The 17,447-nt window shown below is 27.4% G+C and overlaps 2 protein-coding genes across 6 annotated transcripts in view; one reads left to right on the forward strand and one right to left on the reverse strand.

Moving 5' to 3' along the window:
- LOC145187988 (interferon regulatory factor 4-like) lies at window positions 1-4,179 on the reverse strand. Of its 2 annotated transcripts, none has more exons than XM_090073200.1 (10): window positions 3,947-4,179; window positions 3,248-3,455; window positions 2,908-3,097; window positions 1,942-1,973; window positions 1,485-1,794; window positions 1,352-1,398; window positions 1,207-1,240; window positions 1,081-1,118; window positions 837-930; window positions 1-750 (listed from the first exon to the last, which is right to left on the reverse strand). In XM_090073200.1, exons 1-10 carry the CDS (start codon window positions 3,955-3,957, stop codon window positions 83-85), a joined length of 1,632 nt encoding a protein of 543 aa, XP_089929326.1. In that variant the 5' UTR covers window positions 3,958-4,179; the 3' UTR covers window positions 1-82. The 2 variants fall into 2 exon arrangements, with proteins under 2 accessions (XP_089929326.1, XP_089929330.1); XM_090073204.1 differs by having other exon boundaries at window positions 4,077-4,167.
- The window catches only part of LOC145201932 (interferon regulatory factor 8-like), a 16,569-nt gene continuing 3,066 nt past the window's right edge, over window positions 3,945-17,447 (forward strand). The window contains exons 1-7 of one of the 4 annotated variants that reach the window (XM_090073238.1): window positions 3,945-4,531; window positions 5,557-5,836; window positions 6,029-6,207; window positions 10,587-10,618; window positions 10,708-10,750; window positions 11,533-11,607; window positions 13,104-13,132. In XM_090073238.1, coding sequence (XP_089929364.1) covers window positions 5,592-5,836; window positions 6,029-6,207; window positions 10,587-10,618; window positions 10,708-10,750; window positions 11,533-11,607; window positions 13,104-13,132 — 603 coding nt within the window. In that variant the 5' untranslated portion in view covers window positions 3,945-4,531; window positions 5,557-5,591. Of the gene's footprint in view, window positions 4,567-5,556; window positions 5,837-6,028; window positions 6,208-10,586; window positions 10,619-10,707; window positions 10,751-11,532; window positions 11,608-13,103; window positions 13,133-17,447 lie in introns of all 4 variants that reach the window. The other 3 variants (XM_090073249.1, XM_090073259.1, XM_090073241.1) reach the window with 3 other exon arrangements.

The following is a 17,447-nucleotide window of genomic DNA, read 5'->3' on the forward strand; positions in this document are numbered from 1 at the left end:
TATATACTTACATAGACCAAAAAAAAGAAAAAAAAGAAAAAGAAAAAGAAAAAAGAAAAGAGCTTGTTTTTTTTTTTTTTCGTTAAACATTTTTTTTCATTGTGTTCGCATCAGATACTGCAAACTTTTCAAAATCATCCTTCAACATATCAAGATGATCTTGTGTTGATATCTGCACATCAACTAATTTCTGCTCTTTCAAATCTTTGAACAATTTCTTTGATAAAAGATGGGTTACAGAGCAGTGAATAAGCATCTCTTTTATATGAGCTGTTCTTGTCCATTCCTGACCAAATGAAAAAAATAACTCGTAAGAAGGAGCCATATCTACTTGTGAAGATTTATAAGCTTTAAAATGTGGCAAAAAATCATCTTGAAAACTCATCAAAAGAGTTTTTTGAGAACGCACAAGACCTTTAGGCTGAGACAGTGGACTTGCAGCAAAATAAACTTTTGCTTGACATAGTCTAGTGCCATAAATATCACCTCTTGAGTCCACCTCAATTACAAGGCCCCTCTGAATCCACCCCAGTAGATTCTGTGTATTTTTATCATCTCCTTGAGGATAGTAAATCTGCTCAGCATTTAAAGGTCCATAAATGTTTGATAGAACAGTCCCAGCTTCAAACTCTCTACCAATTCCAATTGGCACTAAAGGAGGAGCCTTATAAGCAATTCGAACTCCATTAATATTGTTCACAATTTTTGTCATGACTTCTTGATCAGAGAAATACAATGAAACAGATATAGCTGAAAAGTCGACAAAAAGATATAAGACTCAATTTGAAATCAAATTAAACTCTAAAAATATAAAACTTATCATTACAACATTTTACCAGTTTTTGGGATGGCGAAATATGTTTTATTGTTGTTGAAAGCATTTATATCATTAGCTTCAAGGGGCTCACCAACCATTCTCTGAAGAATACTCTATGTATTTAATGTATATTAAAAATTAGGTATTTTAAAAAAAGTATAGTTCTTTAAGTTATCAGAAATAACTAGAGAACATTTCACAGACCAGTTGTACGTTGTAGGATTGTGTTTTAAATGAGAAAAAGTTAAAAAAAAACAACCTACATTTAAGTCTCGAACATCTTCATCAAACTCATTTGCCTCTTTAAAAAAATTAAAAAAAAAAAAAAAATTCTTCTCATAAAATCATTATGATATTTTATTCACATCTTTTAAAAAATATACCAATACCATTTTCCATCCCTACATCTTCACTCCAATTATGCTGAAATTAAAATTTCAAATTGTCTTTGAATTTTTGTTAAAAAATAAACATATTAAAAAAAGAAAAAAAAAAATTCTTAAAAACTTTTAAAAAATAAAATCAAAAAATTACCTCAGGCTTTGTCAAAAATTCTTTAATGGCTTCAATCTTAGGAGAAGCTTGAAAGAGAAAAACTTATGATTAAATAAATGAACAATGGAATTTACAAGATTAAATCAAAAGAATTGAAATATTGAAAACTTACAATCTATTGGATAATGGGAAAGATTAGTACAAGATGATGATATACAAGCAGAATCTGCATTAAGAGATTTAAATATTGGAACTGCTTGATCAGAAGAATAAAATTGAGTAGCCAAAGTTGTTTGAGTTGATACCATGTTGTTAGACAAATGACCATTTTGAGTAGATGAAATCATATTTGAAAAAGATGAAACAGTATTAGGCATTGTTGATACCAGAGTACTAGGTAGCAATGAAGACATATTAGCAAATGAAGAGTTTGGTGTTAATTTTTGATTAGCAGCAAATACATTGGAGTCTGCTGAGCCATTCTTTAAAATAAAAATTAATGATGACATTAATTGATAAAATGGATGAACCAGGTTTGAAAAAGTAAAAAAAAAAAAAAAAAAAAATCACATCAAATGCACTGAATGTAAATAATTAAAAGTAGATTAAACTTCAGCAATAAAAAATACCTTTTGAGTGTCTTTAAATTTCTCTAGTTCCACTAAACAAAGATAAAAATGATACATATAAATTTTAAAGAAAAAGCAAATCATTGTAACTTGGTCATGTCATATTTAGTCCTTAATTATTTGAAAAAGTTACAATCCACAAGAAAAACTGCCAGAAAGTAAAGCTTAATCAGTATGAATTGATGCATTGTTAGTCTGTACTTAACTATTATTTCTAATTAATGGAAATACAAAGCCCTGATGTTCAATATCAATCACAGATGTTTTGTTTTTGTTATCAACAAAAAATTAAAATTTGTTCTTAAAATTGAACTTTAGTAATGTACTTCTGAAGAACAACAACAATTTAATGAAATTTCACACCATGATATTAAGAGTATTAATATCAGGGAATCATTGTTGTTAGGAATATTGTTAGTGATGAGAAAAAAAACTGCTTTAACACTTAAAAACCCTCTGAAGTAAAAAAACAAAAAGTATGACAATCATGACATTTATTACATTAAGTTACAACTGTTTGCAAAGTCATTTGATAAATACATTTTTCATAAACAAACTTTTATTGATATAATATTTCATCTATGAATTGAAAAATGCACAAAGAACATAAAGTTAAACAATATTTGTACTAATAATTCCACTTGAATAGACCAAGATCATAATTATAAAACTGACTCTTACAAAGTTTCATTAGTACATCTTACAAAGTTTCATCTTACAAAGTTTCATCATTCAAAGTTTCAGTGAGAGGAATGTAACTTCAAAACAAATAATTTTTTTTTTAACTTTACTCAAAACTGACTAGAAATGTATGTAGTTTATGTAAATGTATGCAAATGTATGTAATATATGTAAATGTATGTAATGTATGTAATATATGGCTAGGTCAACGTCAACTTATAGTAACTATAATAAGACTATAAATAAACTACTTTAAATCACTGAGAGATAAAATAAAAAACTCACAAGGAGAACGAAAACGATAAACACGGTAAGGTTCACTTCCATCTAATTCATGCAAAGAATGCATCTCTTCAATATCTGGCATTTTATGTAAAGCATTCCGAAACCTTGTTTTCCAAGTGGAAACATCTGGTGGATCACCAGGTGACCATCGCCTAGTATGCTGAGCCCACTCACGAAACATTTTTGCATCCTAAAGTATATACATTATAAGTGTAAAACTACACTCAAAAGATGAAAATGCATTTTTTTCATTGAAGCTTTCTTTCTCTAAAGCTAATAATTGCTTTATACATACATATACACATAAGTGTATTTATGTGTCTACATATATCTAACTTACATTTTCTTGATCAAATCCTGGACGACCATAATGTTTCCAAGTTAGTTTAAATATTTTTTTGTTATAATCAAGCCACTGGCAACCAGGGCACTGTCCAAGATCCAGCTGTTTAGTTAACCATGAGCGAAGTCGCTGACGAGGTTGATTATGTTTTTCATAACTAAAATCATCCTCATCTATTTGAGAAAAACTCATACTCATACTCACACTAAAAAAAAAATGAACATTAAAGCCAAATTTCCTTTTAGAAATTATTTTAAAAAATAGTCTACAACAAATCTTTTTAGATGCAGTGCATATATAGAGATAGCACTATAATAAAGCATACTGGCTATAAGTGATTTATTTAAAAAGAATTATCATAACTAGCATTACTAACATGACAAACATAATAAATTTAAGAAAAGTGTAACTTTATTAAGAACATATATTTATGCCCATACCACAACCATTAGAGCATATTTATTATCAGTGTTCTATAATCCGCTATATATTAAATTTACAATTAAACAAAATAAAAAATTTTTTCAGATTTTCATTAAATAATTTAGCTCAAATACCCGATATTACTAAATTATATAATTAAACAAACTTGTTAAGACTTTGCCAAAAAACAAAAAGAAGCAGCTGATACCATAATACACTACAAACTTATAAAGAATAAATGACTTAGGTTTTTAAGAAATCTAGAAATCTCACATTTTATGCATATAAATCTTCAACGCATCATCAGTGAGATCAACGAATGCAGGTGTTAAGGCATTATTATATGACGTTCAGCATTATTTCGAGCAAGATCGGTAAAAACACTTAAGCTGAAGTTTCGTACCTTTCGAAAGTGAAAGAGAAGTTTCTATTGTTCTTATCCCTTATCTTAAATGGAAAATCAGAGTCTGAGCCGTTCTTTACAACTTTGCAGCTTTTTGTCACGTGATCAAGTTCTTTGTAAGAATAGAACACAATCAACAGACATTCTTAGTGAAAACTAGTGCTTAACAAGCACACATTCATTATTTAATGTTTAATTGAGAAAGAGATCTAATACCTAAATGTTAAGCTATAAAAAGTTTCTAAAGTGATGTAATTAATGACAATGATTGGTTAAAACTTTTATTGTTTCATAATATTTTGTTTCAAGCTGCATAAATATTTCCGTCGGAGACATGAAAAAGATTGGGAGATCCCATAAGCTTATCTTAATGAAATACCGCATTTGAAATCGAGTTCTCTCATAATGTATCGACATTTCATTCTAACATCACACGGCTTCTAAAGAAACTATAAGTACGTGTTAGAAATATTTGTAACACTGTGTACGGGTATGTTCCTATTGTTATAATAAAATTTCATCTAAAAAAAGGTCAAAAGGGCTTTGATAAAATTTTATGAGATCTTAATGTGATTGACAATTTTACTAACTAGGCATATATAATTTGACCTTATATTCGATACTGCTGTGTCATTTTTCTTTAGATATTTAAGGGTTTTTCTTGTCATTTCAATTTGAATCAATCATTTGTTTGACATTATATTAAGTATGCCCTTTTATTAGAAATATATCAATGTTGCATGTGAGCTATTATATATGCATTATATATTGAGTGAGTCTCAAATTTAAAAAACATGCTATTCCCACATTATTGTGCCTCATTTTATTAAAGCAACGTTTTATTGTTGCAACTATTAACATTAACAGTTCACTTAGCTCTCTCTCTCTCTCTCTCTCTCTCTCTCTCTCTCTCTCTCTCTCTCTCTAAATATAGTGTTTTCCAGTCTCACCATAAAAAATCCAATGATTTAATCTTATATTTTTGTTTTACTTCTAAGATGTTTACATTCTGTTAAAACTGCTTTGGGATTTTTAAACAGAAAGTATAGGATTAGTACAATTCTTATTACTTAGCTTAATATAGCTGACATTATAGATGTGGTTGGCTTGTAGTGACCATTCAATAGTTTTTTAGCCTTTAAACTTATCTGAGCCTATAGAAAAATACCTACATGATTATATAAGGATGAATATCTATATTTGTGAATAATATTGAGATTAGCATCATTTATGTCAATATACATAGAAAACACCTCTTATTTTAAATCTCTAAAGTAAGGTCTTGTTGCAAAAAAAAAAAAAAACCTGTACAGTTATTATTTTAGTTAATGTAAAAACTAAATCTCAACTAAATAAAATAAGTAATCCAGTTTGGCTTTTTGTTTGGCTTTCTTGAAATATTTTTTTTGTATTTAATAAACAAATTAAGATTTAAGAAATTTAATTTAGATTTAAAGTTTTTTTTTTGTTTTTTTTTTAGAATTAAGTTACATCTCCTTGGGTACATGGTTAATTATGGGTCCGGATGAATTTGATGTTGATAGTTTACTTCCAGATGAAGGCCCCATAAAATCTGAGGTACCAGAAAATCAAGTAAAAAAAACTCGTCAAAAATTAAAACCTTGGTTAATGGAGCAGATAAACAGTGGCGCATACCCTGGCCTTGAGTGGATTAATCAGGAAGAACAGATATTTAAAATACCCTGGAAGCATTTTGGACGGCCAGGAGATTTTGATATTAAAAGTGCCATGTTGTTTCGGTACTTTCTATTATTGCTTTTGTTTAAAATATGTTTCATGTGCTAATTTTCTTTTTCATATTGCTTAACGGTAAGGAAGATTTTTTAATTTTTTAACTAACAATAATGATCTGATATGAGGCTGATCATGATATGAAGTTGATTTTTTAATTTTTATTTTGCAAAACATTTCTTTTATAAACATATTTTTAGTGCATGGGCAGTTCATACAAAGAGATATGATCCAGCCAAACCAGAAGATGTCTCAAGGTGGAAAACCAACTTACGTTGTGCACTGGATAGACAGCCTGAAATAAAGAGAGTAAATGAAATTGACTTAATGGTCAAAGATAAAGATTCCCCTTTTCGTGCTTATCAATTTATAAGTCCTGGTATTTCCTTTTTTTAAAAATTTTTTTTTAGAATTCAAAGGCAGATAAAGTTGTAATTAATTAATGGTAGTGAAGGTTTTTGCTAAGGTTTCATCAATGCTTCTCAACAATCAGAAGAAATTTTAATCAGAAGAAGTTTTAATTAGTTTTTATAATTTAATACATTTATAATTAAGTTATTATTATTGCCAAAACTCAGGCTTTAACAAATCGCTTTGATCTGCTTTATATAATTTAATATAATTATTAGAAAATTTTCAATTTCCTTTTTAATCATGGTATATTTATGGTAAATATAAAATTTTTCATAAATATAAAGTGCACAATTTATTGTATTTCTATATTTTTTAATTTTTTTTCAACATGTTTTTTTGACATACAACTTTTACATGTTTTTGAAATGCCTTTATTTTTGATGTTTTAAAAATTATGTATTTTTATTGTCAAAAAAGGTGTTGAATTTTAGGTATTGCTCAAACTTTCAGATATCCTATCTTGTGTCAGTTTATGTTAACACAAGTCAATTTTTTTTTCTGTTTTATTTAATTTAAAATGAATTTCAACTTAAAACATTAACTATTTTCAGTAGCGGACTGGCAAACTTGAGCGGCCCGGGAAACCCCAAGTGGACCGGCGTCAAAAAAAACAAAAACAATATAATATAAAATAACATTTTAATATAATATTACATATAAATACATACTTAATAAAAAATAAATAAACAAAAGATTCTTAACCATTTAAATATTTACTAATACCAGGAGCATTTTCTCTTATTTTATCTATTATTGTATGATTATTTAAGTTAACCAAAATATCCTTCTCTATCGCCATAAGCATCAAAAACTGCAAATTATCTTGTGACAAGGAAGATCTGAGTCTATTTTTTATAATTTTTAATTTGGAAAAACTACGTTCACAAGCTACTTGCATCGAAGATAATGTTAAAATAAATTTATATGCAAAATAAACATTGCTGTATACTTTGCTATATAAATTATAATTAGCCAAGAAATTAAAATAGCAATAAATATAATTTTTGCAACTCTTTTTGTTTTTGAGGCATACTTCACTTATTATTTCTGAATCTGAATCAGTTAACTCATCGGTGTTATATATATCTTGCATAGATATTTTAAAGTCGTCCCATTTTGTCATAAAATCAGTTAATTCCTCCCTTAAATTTGACGGTGTAGCTGTTATGTTATTTTACTTGTAATTTACTGAGCTCTTCTAAACTGTTTTCTGAACATTTATTGTCGGTAAAATTTTTAGGGTCTAATATTGCCATGTCTGCATATAATTTTCCATGATTTTTAAAATGGTTTTCTATAGTATATATTGTGGTATCCATAATTACGTTAAACGTGGTTATTTTATATTTTTCGATTGGGTTTTGAAATTCATGATCTTCGGTTATTTCGTCGGGCATTCTCTTTCGTCGTCTAAATCTCTCTTCTGGTATATCTTCTTCGACAATTATTTCACAATTTTCCTCTTCAAGTAGTGTATTCGCATGTTTAGCAAATGAATTTGACTTTTCTTTTATATTACTAAAATCATGTGAAAATTTTTTTAACGAATTTAATGTGGAAGTTACCATGTTATAAGCTATTAAATAATTTAAATTGCTGGTTTGTAAATATTTAGATAACGGTCCAATATATTGAAAAATTTTTAAATAATTATGCGCTGTAAGTATAACTTTAAATTTCAATAAAGACTCCATTAGTGTTGATGCAGTGTGTCTAATTTGAGCATTGAAAGATACATTAGACACAAAATAGTTTAAAGTTATCAATAAGTCTACATATAATGAGGTTTCTTTGTTACCATAATGCCCAAAAATTGTTTTAAGTGCTGTTTCTTTTGCTGACCATCTTGCTTCACCTATAACGTTAAGTCTCTGATACCTTATTTTTACACTGGTGTTTTCCCAAACATCCATACGTTGATAAGATTCTCTTAGAAATACGGCACATGAGTTGAGTAATTGAAAGAAAGAAGTACCTTCAATTACCAAGCTAGTAGCATCTGTGACAACTAAATTCAATACGTGGGCATAACACCAAATGTGAATTTGACCAGGCAATTCTTTACTTATCCAACTGGTGAAGCCATTATACTGTCCACTCATGTTTGCTGCTCCGTCTGTCGAATTACCGATACAATTTTTAATATGTAATCCACTGTTTTTAATAAAAGTACTAATTAAATTGCACATGTCTTTCCCTGTAGACGATTTGCAATTTAAAACAGCTACTACACATTCATAAATATTTCCCTTTACATATCGGACAACAATTGAGCACTGATCCTTTTGTGTTATGTCCTGTGTGGTGTCAATTTGCAAAGAAAAAATACCTGCTTCCTGTATATCTAAAAAAATTCTTGAATCTTGAATTAATTTTCCACCGGCCAAAATTACCTGGTTAATAGTAGATTTTGAAATTAATGAAATGAAACTGCCTCTACCTTTAGTTCCCGCAGATGCTTCATTATTTGTCTTCTTTTCTTTGATGACTCTTGATAAATGTAATTTTAAAACAGCATCATATTTAGAGAGTAGCAATATTATTTCTAAAAAATTACCATGGTCTTCTTGATTATTTTCAAGTGAAAGTGAAGAAACAGATTCAGATCGGTGAGCGCGAAAAGCTAATCCTCTTTTTCCAATTAATTTTACAACATCTATAATTCTTTCAATACTTGCTTTCGTTCAATAATATTTTTCTGATGTATGCTTCCTTCATTTGTGAACATTAAGTTATAAATATCTTTGCCTTTAGATTTGAGCATATGACAATTTACACAATTTTCATGAGTTTTACTATTTTCATGTTCTTTAACACGTTACAAAGTGTGACTCCAGTCCATCATTCCACGATTTACAAACGAACACTCGTTTGTAATATCACTGTAAGCCAAACACATGGTTTAATATAGAGCATTTTTTTCCAAACTATATGATAGCCAACGCCTATTTACTTTATCTTCTCTATAAAATATTAAATTTAGTTTAAAAGGTAAATTAGTAATGTCATCAATGGTTGGTTGGCATGGATGTTTTTTAAAAAACTCTTCATAATTTTGATTTCCTGGCCTTATGAAATAATTATCTGATAAGAAATTAAACATTTTGTTTGTTGGTGTTATCATTTCATTATTGGCCTGGGTGGAAATTGAAACTGAAGTTATTTCTTCGAGAATTGATGTTTCAACTTTATCTGCGCCAATGGGACACATAATAGTATCATCATTCCTCGAAACTGATGAACTTAAATACAAATCTTTATTCAAATTTTCAATATCAAATGCGTTGATCTTAGAAGTTGAAGCAAACATGTCACTTAATTTAAGAGTATTTTTAGCAGCTTCTTGCATGATTTTTTGTCGCTTTTCTCTCTTTTTAAGCGCCTCCTTTAAATTTTCTTTTTTCCATTTTTTCTAAATAGTAAACGTAAATAATTTAACAATATAATACAATAAGAATTTATTTAACCCATTAACGCCTAAACAAAAATTAATCGATAATTTATTCTTAAAGTTTGCATTGATAGTATACGCTTTAAGAAAATAAGATTTATCAAAAATGTATGAAAAGAACAATAAATCATCTTACATATATATAGTTTATAAAATAATAATAATAATATTATATAATTAAAATAAAATGAGCACTTTTAGTTGGATGCAGTATAAGTTAACAATTTTGCTTAAATTGTTTCTATATATAAATTCTACGAGCCTGCGTTATTGGGTTAAATATTGGGGAAAAAATAATTAAATAGACAACCTGTTAAGAGTTAATTTTAAATATCACCGGATGAAAGTGCAAGGTGAAAAAATAAAATGAAATAAATGTATAAAGACATATTTTCTCTTTATGTGATTGCAATACCAGTATTTGGTATTTTTATACTATATAAATATAACATTATAAAATAAATATATATATATATATATATATATATATATATATATATATATATATATATATATATATATATATATATATATATATATAATATATAAAAATAACCTTATAAAATATTAGAATTAAGAAAAAAAATTAGAATAAGATCTGCCAACAACGTTCTTAAGATTTTTTATTTTTAAAATGCAATCTAAAAAATTTTAAATTTTGTAATTTTAACAATTTTAATAAATTTTAAGATGTATTTTAAACGTTGTTCGACCGGCCCACCGGGAAATGTCCCGGTGTCCCACCGGCCCAGTCCGCCACTGACTATTTTTATTTAAAATTTTCAAAAGGATATGCATATTATTGATACTTGCTCATTTTTAAATTTTTTAAAGAGTTCATTGTAAGCAATCATAAAATTTCATCAACTTTTTTTGTGTTTTTGTTTTATTAGATAAAAATGTTGCATCGCCTCTCAATTTACCTGTAAGTTTTTTTATTGTATTTTTACATAAACATATAAAGATCTTTAAAAAAAACTTTTTTCTTACTTTTTTAAATTTGACTTTTATTAGAGCAATTCAACATCAACGTGCAACAGTCCTGCATCAATACAAGGTTATATTTAAAACTTTTTGTTTAATACAATTTATATGTTGGACTTAAAGTAATAACTGATCACTAATCAAGTACCCTCCTATTTTAAAATATTTCTTAAATCTTAGCACATTATTCTAATATGTTGTATCAGGCTTTATTTCAGGTATCATTGATGTTGTTGTGTTTAAAAATAAATTGTTTAGTTTATTTGTTAGTTCTTTAGGTTCAGAAAAAATATATTTTAAAAAAGCACCGGTATAAATAAATTGCTTTTCAAATATTTCCAAAAAATGTTTGTATATATAAACATGATAAAACAAGTTTATCTTTTAACACAATAAATATAAATGTTTCTATTAATTTTAAACAAAATCTTTTACTTTATATGCAGTTCAGTTTGTGTTCAGTTTGAAAATGTAATTTTGAAAATGAGATTTTTTTCTCTTTCAAGAAAATAATATAAAAACAGACATTTTAACATTAAAGACTTTTTTTCAAGCAAAAAAGGAGACACAGGCCATATATCATTTTCTTACCACTTTATCATTTTCTTACCACTTTATCATCTTCTTACCACTTTATCATCTTCTTAACACTTTATCATTTTCTTACCACTTTATCATTTTCTTACCACTTTATCATTTTCTTACCACTTTATCATTTTCTTACCACTTTATCATTTTCTTACCACTTTATCATTTTCTTACCACTTTATCATTTTCTTACCACTTTATATCTTAATGATTATTTAACAGTTTGAATTTACATCAGCAGTGTGAATCAATTGATTTTTCTTTTAGATTACAAAACTGTTTGTAATGAGACAAATCTAAGTTATCCTATAGATGACCTCAGCTATGATGACTTTGATCTTCGTGAGTAGCTTATTGTGTGTGTGTGTGTGTGTGTGTGTGTGTGTGTGTGTGTGTGTGTGTGTGTGTGTGTGTGTGTGTGTGTGTGTGTGTGTGTGTGTGTGTGTGTGTGTGTGTGTGTGTGTGTATATATATATATATATATATATTATGTAAACTTTTTTTGCCTCATTCCCTCTAGTAATATAAAAAAGCATCTTTTTCTATTTAATGTTCTAATAAGGGTCTGGGTCTATATGGTAAGTCTTTAAAATAATGATAGTTAAAGATTTTTTCATTATTAGAGGGTTATTAGGTTTTGTAAAGTATAATTTTGTGATTAGGTCTCACATATGTCAGTTAATACTAAAAGTTTTCTAAAGTTTTTATTTTTTTTATAATTTTGTTATAGAAAAAAACAAAATGAACTGTTCTGTGATATTGGTCATTGTTAAATGCACATATAAAACTAATATTGTCTTAGAGTATGAATCTTTTTAAAGGAAGCCTAGCAAGGATTGTTAAAAGATTGATCAAAGTTTTTCTTATGAAATAAAATTATTTTACTACAAGTCATTTGGATGTTCTTAAGTATTTTTGTCCATTCTGCACAAATGACTTTGTCAAATTCAAAATGGTACAGCATGTATGATTGATCAATGTGTTCTAGTAACTCTTCTACTGTTATTAATCTGGATTTTATCAAAGTTTACACAAATAGAGGTTGTTTAATTTTTTTTCCTGAGATTTGAAAAAAGAAGATTTTGGTAAAAGATGTGCAAAAAAAAGTAAGTTTTTATGCCTATGCCATATGTACTATACACGTGTACAAAATAAAAATATTTTTGACCCACTAAAAGTAAAATCTATAAACAAGAAAATAAAAAAAAAAAAAAAAAAAAAAAAAAAAAGAGTTTAAAATTTCAATAGTTTACATTTTCTTGTAACTTTTTATTTTGTGCCATTGACACAAAATTTTGTGTGGGGAAAAAAGATGTAAGTTGAGCTTATCAATACTCTTCTGTTCTTTTGTTACTTCTCCGCCATCTTTCTATTTGATTTAGACGTTAAAATACAAAATTGGTTGAATTAAAAGTAACTAGTCGTACAGATGATGAGTACAGATTTTATATTTGTATTTTATCTAAGTTAGCATGGAATAATTTATTTCTAAAAAAGAAAGTATAGCAATTGAGAAATATGTTTTGTAAAAGTACAGGGATTTTTTTGGTGCCAATTGAAATAATGGTATTTTAGGATTGAAGTTTTATTACCTATTTTTAAATGCAATTATCTTTTTATTACCATTGGCTATCACAAAGTTGTTGGTTATTGTTGAACTCGTTTATTTATAAAACTAATGGTGATTTAAATTTGAAAAAGATTTTTGGGGCAAAATGCTTGTTTTAGAATTAAAATGTTTTAATTGGTTGTTTTTTAATAATTGCTAAATGAATTTTTGCCATTGTTAATGTGTGTTTACATGTGGATAATGTTAATAATGTTTAATTTTTATTTAGAAGACTTTCTTGACGAGACTAATTTCAATGTAAGACTTTTTCTTTTCTTTTTTTTTTGCTTTTATTGTTAAATGGAACTGAAATTCTTAGTAAAAATAAATTCCAAGCAAGAATAAATTTCAAAATAACTTTTGCTGTTGTTACATTTTACATGACTTGATCATGAGGAATAATTTAACCAACAGTTTGTTTTTTTTTAATTATTTTTATATAAAGTTTAAAAAAATAGTTGCAAAATTTGGCCTGGTAAAAAAACCTGTTAGATTAATGTTAAATTGTTTCTAAAGTAAATAAAAATTAAAAAAAAAAGAAAATTTTATTCAAAAAAAAGATTGTAATTCACAAATTTTATGTGTTTTAATTTATTAAGTTGATAAATCTACTGTTAAAGAAATAAAAAAAGAAACGAAAGCATTTATTCTTCCTATTTATTGAAACTCATAAGTGGTTGTGTGAGCTTGTGGAATATTAACACTTGAAATCTTAAAGATATTCTAATTTCAGTAATCATTTGCATAATTTCCTCAATTAAAAATTAAATGTTGCATGATGGTCTAAAATATGTTAACACAACAACAAGATAGATGGTTCACTGTATGTTAATAACAATATCATAGATTTGCCCTTCAAAATCAGAATTCCTGCAGTAATTATTCATGTACAGAAACATCAGTCATTCTGCTATGTGAAATCTGTGTTGCCAAATAATTTGGCAGAAGCAACAAAACACTATCAATATTCACGTGGCAATTTTCTATAGACACTCTAAAGTTTTTACAAGTTTTGTCATAAATTTCTTATATTCTGTAGTATTTTTCATTTTGTGAGTCAAAATTAAGTTGAACTTAACCAAATGCTGAAAGGAAAGGGTCTTACCAATATTGAAAAAGATCAAATATTGGCTTATCATTGAGAAAAAGTTCCAAATTGAGAAATTGCTAAAAGATTGAAGAGATCAGATCACGTTATCCATAATTTCTTGAAAAATCCAACTAATTATGCAACAATCAAGAGGAAACCAAATAAGTCTAAGGTTTCAGGCCTTGAAAAACGCAGAATTGTTTGACTCGCATCAAATTCATCAAAAAGTTTGAAAACAATTAAGTCAGATTTGGGTTTAAATGTTTGCAAAGAGACAGACAGAAAGTTCCTAAAGACAGCCCACACATTGTAAGATAAAAAATGAATAAAGCACCAAATTTGAAGCCTGTTCACAAACAGAAATGGATGGAATTCGCCCACGAAAACATGGCACTGGGAACAAGTAAGAAATTTTAGATTAAATTCTCATGAATATGTAAGATGTCTAAATAGCTGAATATTTTTGTTTTTAATACTGGGTGATTTTTTTGGATAAGAAAAAGTTTAATCTTGATGGGCTTGATGGTGGCTACAGGCGTGATTTGAGGAGAGAACCCAAATATTTTTTGACAAGGAATTTCGGTGGTGAATTTTTGATGGTTTGGTTTGGGTTTTGTGCAACAGGAAAGTTAAATTTAGCATTTACATTCTGCAAAATGAAAATTTCTGAATGCATTGACGTGCTAAAATTATGTTTGATTCCATTTAAAAACAAATATCGACGCAAAAAGATTGTTTTTCAACAAGACAACGCCAGCATTCACACTAGTAATAAGACTAAGGCTTGGTTTGAAGCTAAAAAAATCTAGCAAATGTGGTGGCCTGCTCGCAGTCCAGATTTGAATCCTGTTGAAAACATCTGGGGAATCATTATAAGACGTATCTATGCTGACCAGAAGCAATGTAACTCTGTGGCAGAGGTAAAAGTAGCGGTATTAGAATCTTGGGAGGATATGGAGCTAAAAGTGCTGGAAAACTTGGTGGGAAGTATGCCAAAAAAAATTAATGTGAACTGCGTCTATAGAAAATAGTCAGCTATCTTTTGAATTTAATTCATTTATGATTGACCTCTTTTCAAATTTGATAATTTTCATTGTTTTTTGATTTAGACATTGTTTGTTACTTTATCTATAATTTATTGAAATACACTATAAAAATAAAGTTAAGTACATTTTTAAGACATAATCCACATGCGCCTATAGAAAATGGTCGCAGTGTATTCTATATATGTAAGATTTGTTTGTTACTATCAATAAAAGATCATAAACCATCGATAACTTTTTATAGTAAACTGTTTCCTTAAAAGACTTGTTCTATAAAATTGCTGGCTGATTGAGACATTAAGTGAAAGTCAACCAGCTTTTACCAAATTAAAGTGATAGTTAACTAGTTTAGATCATAGAAGATCAAGTTAAATGATCTCTTATGATCTAAACTATCACTTTAATCTTAAGCTAATGATTAAAATGGACACCATTAAATTTTTTTTATAACAAAATCCTTTGTGGCTTAAAAGCATGAAACTTTGTAAATATAATAAATAAATAAAACTTTGTAAATATAATAAATAAAACTTTGTAAATAGTTCGTGTAACAAAAAAAGAGAACTTATTGCAAGTTTATAAAAAAAAAAAAAAAACTTTTTTTTTCTTTTTTGTAAATCTGAATGTTATCAATTTTTCCCACTAAAAACCCATAAATTTTTATTTTAGAAAATTCTTTCCAAGTGATAAACTTGTCAATGTAAAGAGTGCATTTTGGTCTTTGTATCATAAAACATGCTTTTTATTTTTTCATTAAAATTTGAAAAAATTTTATTTAACCACGTTTATATATGAAGCCTGCATACTTTTATAACATTTAAGTCTGCTGTTACATCAAAACAAAAAGTAAAGTTATTTAAGACTTGTTGCACAAAATTTTAAACTTATTGCATGCAATTTTAAACATATCGCATGCAATTTAAGATTTATTGTAAGCAATTCAAGATTTATTACAAGCACGCATTTTTGGTCATCTGCAAAGTTTTTTTTTTTTTTTTTTTTTTAATCATTTTTTCAATAAAAAACATGGAAATAGTAAATACCTAATATTCTGAAGGACTTCCTTTTACATCTCAGACCGCTTGCAATCGGCATGGTATTGAATTTGAGCAATTTTAGGGTTACTGCTGTTGAAGTCGACTTGGAAAGATTCACCACAAAAAAATTAGGTTGCTATCTTTTTTGTGGTAAATTTTTCAATCCAAATAATCCAATAAATATTCAATCTCATTATGATATGGAGATTGTCCATTCAAGAGCTTCTTTGATGATTTAAGACAACCTTTCTTTACATTTTGCCAAGTGTGCTTGGGTAATTAACAAGTGTGCTTGGGTGAACATAGTTCAATCGCTTTCTTAATTACCAATACTGCCCTCCAGTTGTTTTTTTTTTTTTGAGCCATTAGTAACCAATTTTTTCAGAGTACCTCGTTTAATCTGTGCTAATTATTTCTACACCAGGATATCTTTTAAACTTTCCTGCAATTTTTCTAAGAGAAGTCTTCTGATTTAATTTGACTTCTAGAATAACGATGTTTTGTAGTCGATCGTTGACTATTGATGACCGGCTACATAACTCCCTTGCTGATTGTTTAGCCAGTCGTATCAAAGCGTTTGATAATAAATTTGTTTTACGACATTTTAGTTGAATAAAAAAAACTTTATTCCAAATAAAATATATTAAGCAACTCGATAGGAAAGAATTGGAAAGTAGTAATAATTTAAGAGATGGTCGACTTTTTTTTTCTTTGCATCAAATTAGTGCGTCATGGATATTATATTTACAAAAAATTTATCTATACATTATATTTCTAACAGCAAACTGTATTTTGAAGAAAATATTCAGAAATTAATGAAAAAGGAATTCAATTTCAGCGGGATTTTTTTTTTTTTTTTTTTTTTTTAAATTAAAATTTTACAGAACACTTTTAGTGGCTATTTCTTAGTTTCTAATTATTCAGAAATAATTTTTGTTTATAAATAACAAATATTGAACAACAAAAAAAAAAACAATTCTTGTTGGTACAAAAAAAAAAACAAAACCTGAGTTCTAATAAAAAAAAAACAAAAAACCTGAGTTCTAATAAAAAAAAAACAAAAAACCTGAGTTCTAATAAAAAGGAAATAAAAATTTGTTGCTTAATTTCAAAAATGAAACTATGTATTTTAATCAATTTTCAAACCACTTCATCAGAACAAAAACTTAAAAGATAAATTCAGAAAAATTCGTGTTACTAAGCAATCCCTACCAATGAACATTTTGAAACTTTAATTCTGCAACCTTTTTGCTCATTTTCGAGCCGAATTGTAAAGCCGTAAAATGGCTGATGCGTTAAATGGACTTCATCAAACTACTTTCAAGTTTATGTAATGTTTGTGTACACTTTCTCGTAGTTATAAAAATATAAACAACTTATTCTTCGGTCAGTTAGAAGTTTTT

The sequence above is a fragment of the Hydra viridissima genome, unplaced genomic scaffold (assembly GCF_058129835.1).
Source record: "Hydra viridissima isolate aposymbiotic clone 2 unplaced genomic scaffold, HvirCarnegie_v1 scaffold_1, whole genome shotgun sequence".
Lineage (NCBI taxonomy): Eukaryota > Metazoa > Cnidaria > Hydrozoa > Anthoathecata > Hydridae > Hydra > Hydra viridissima.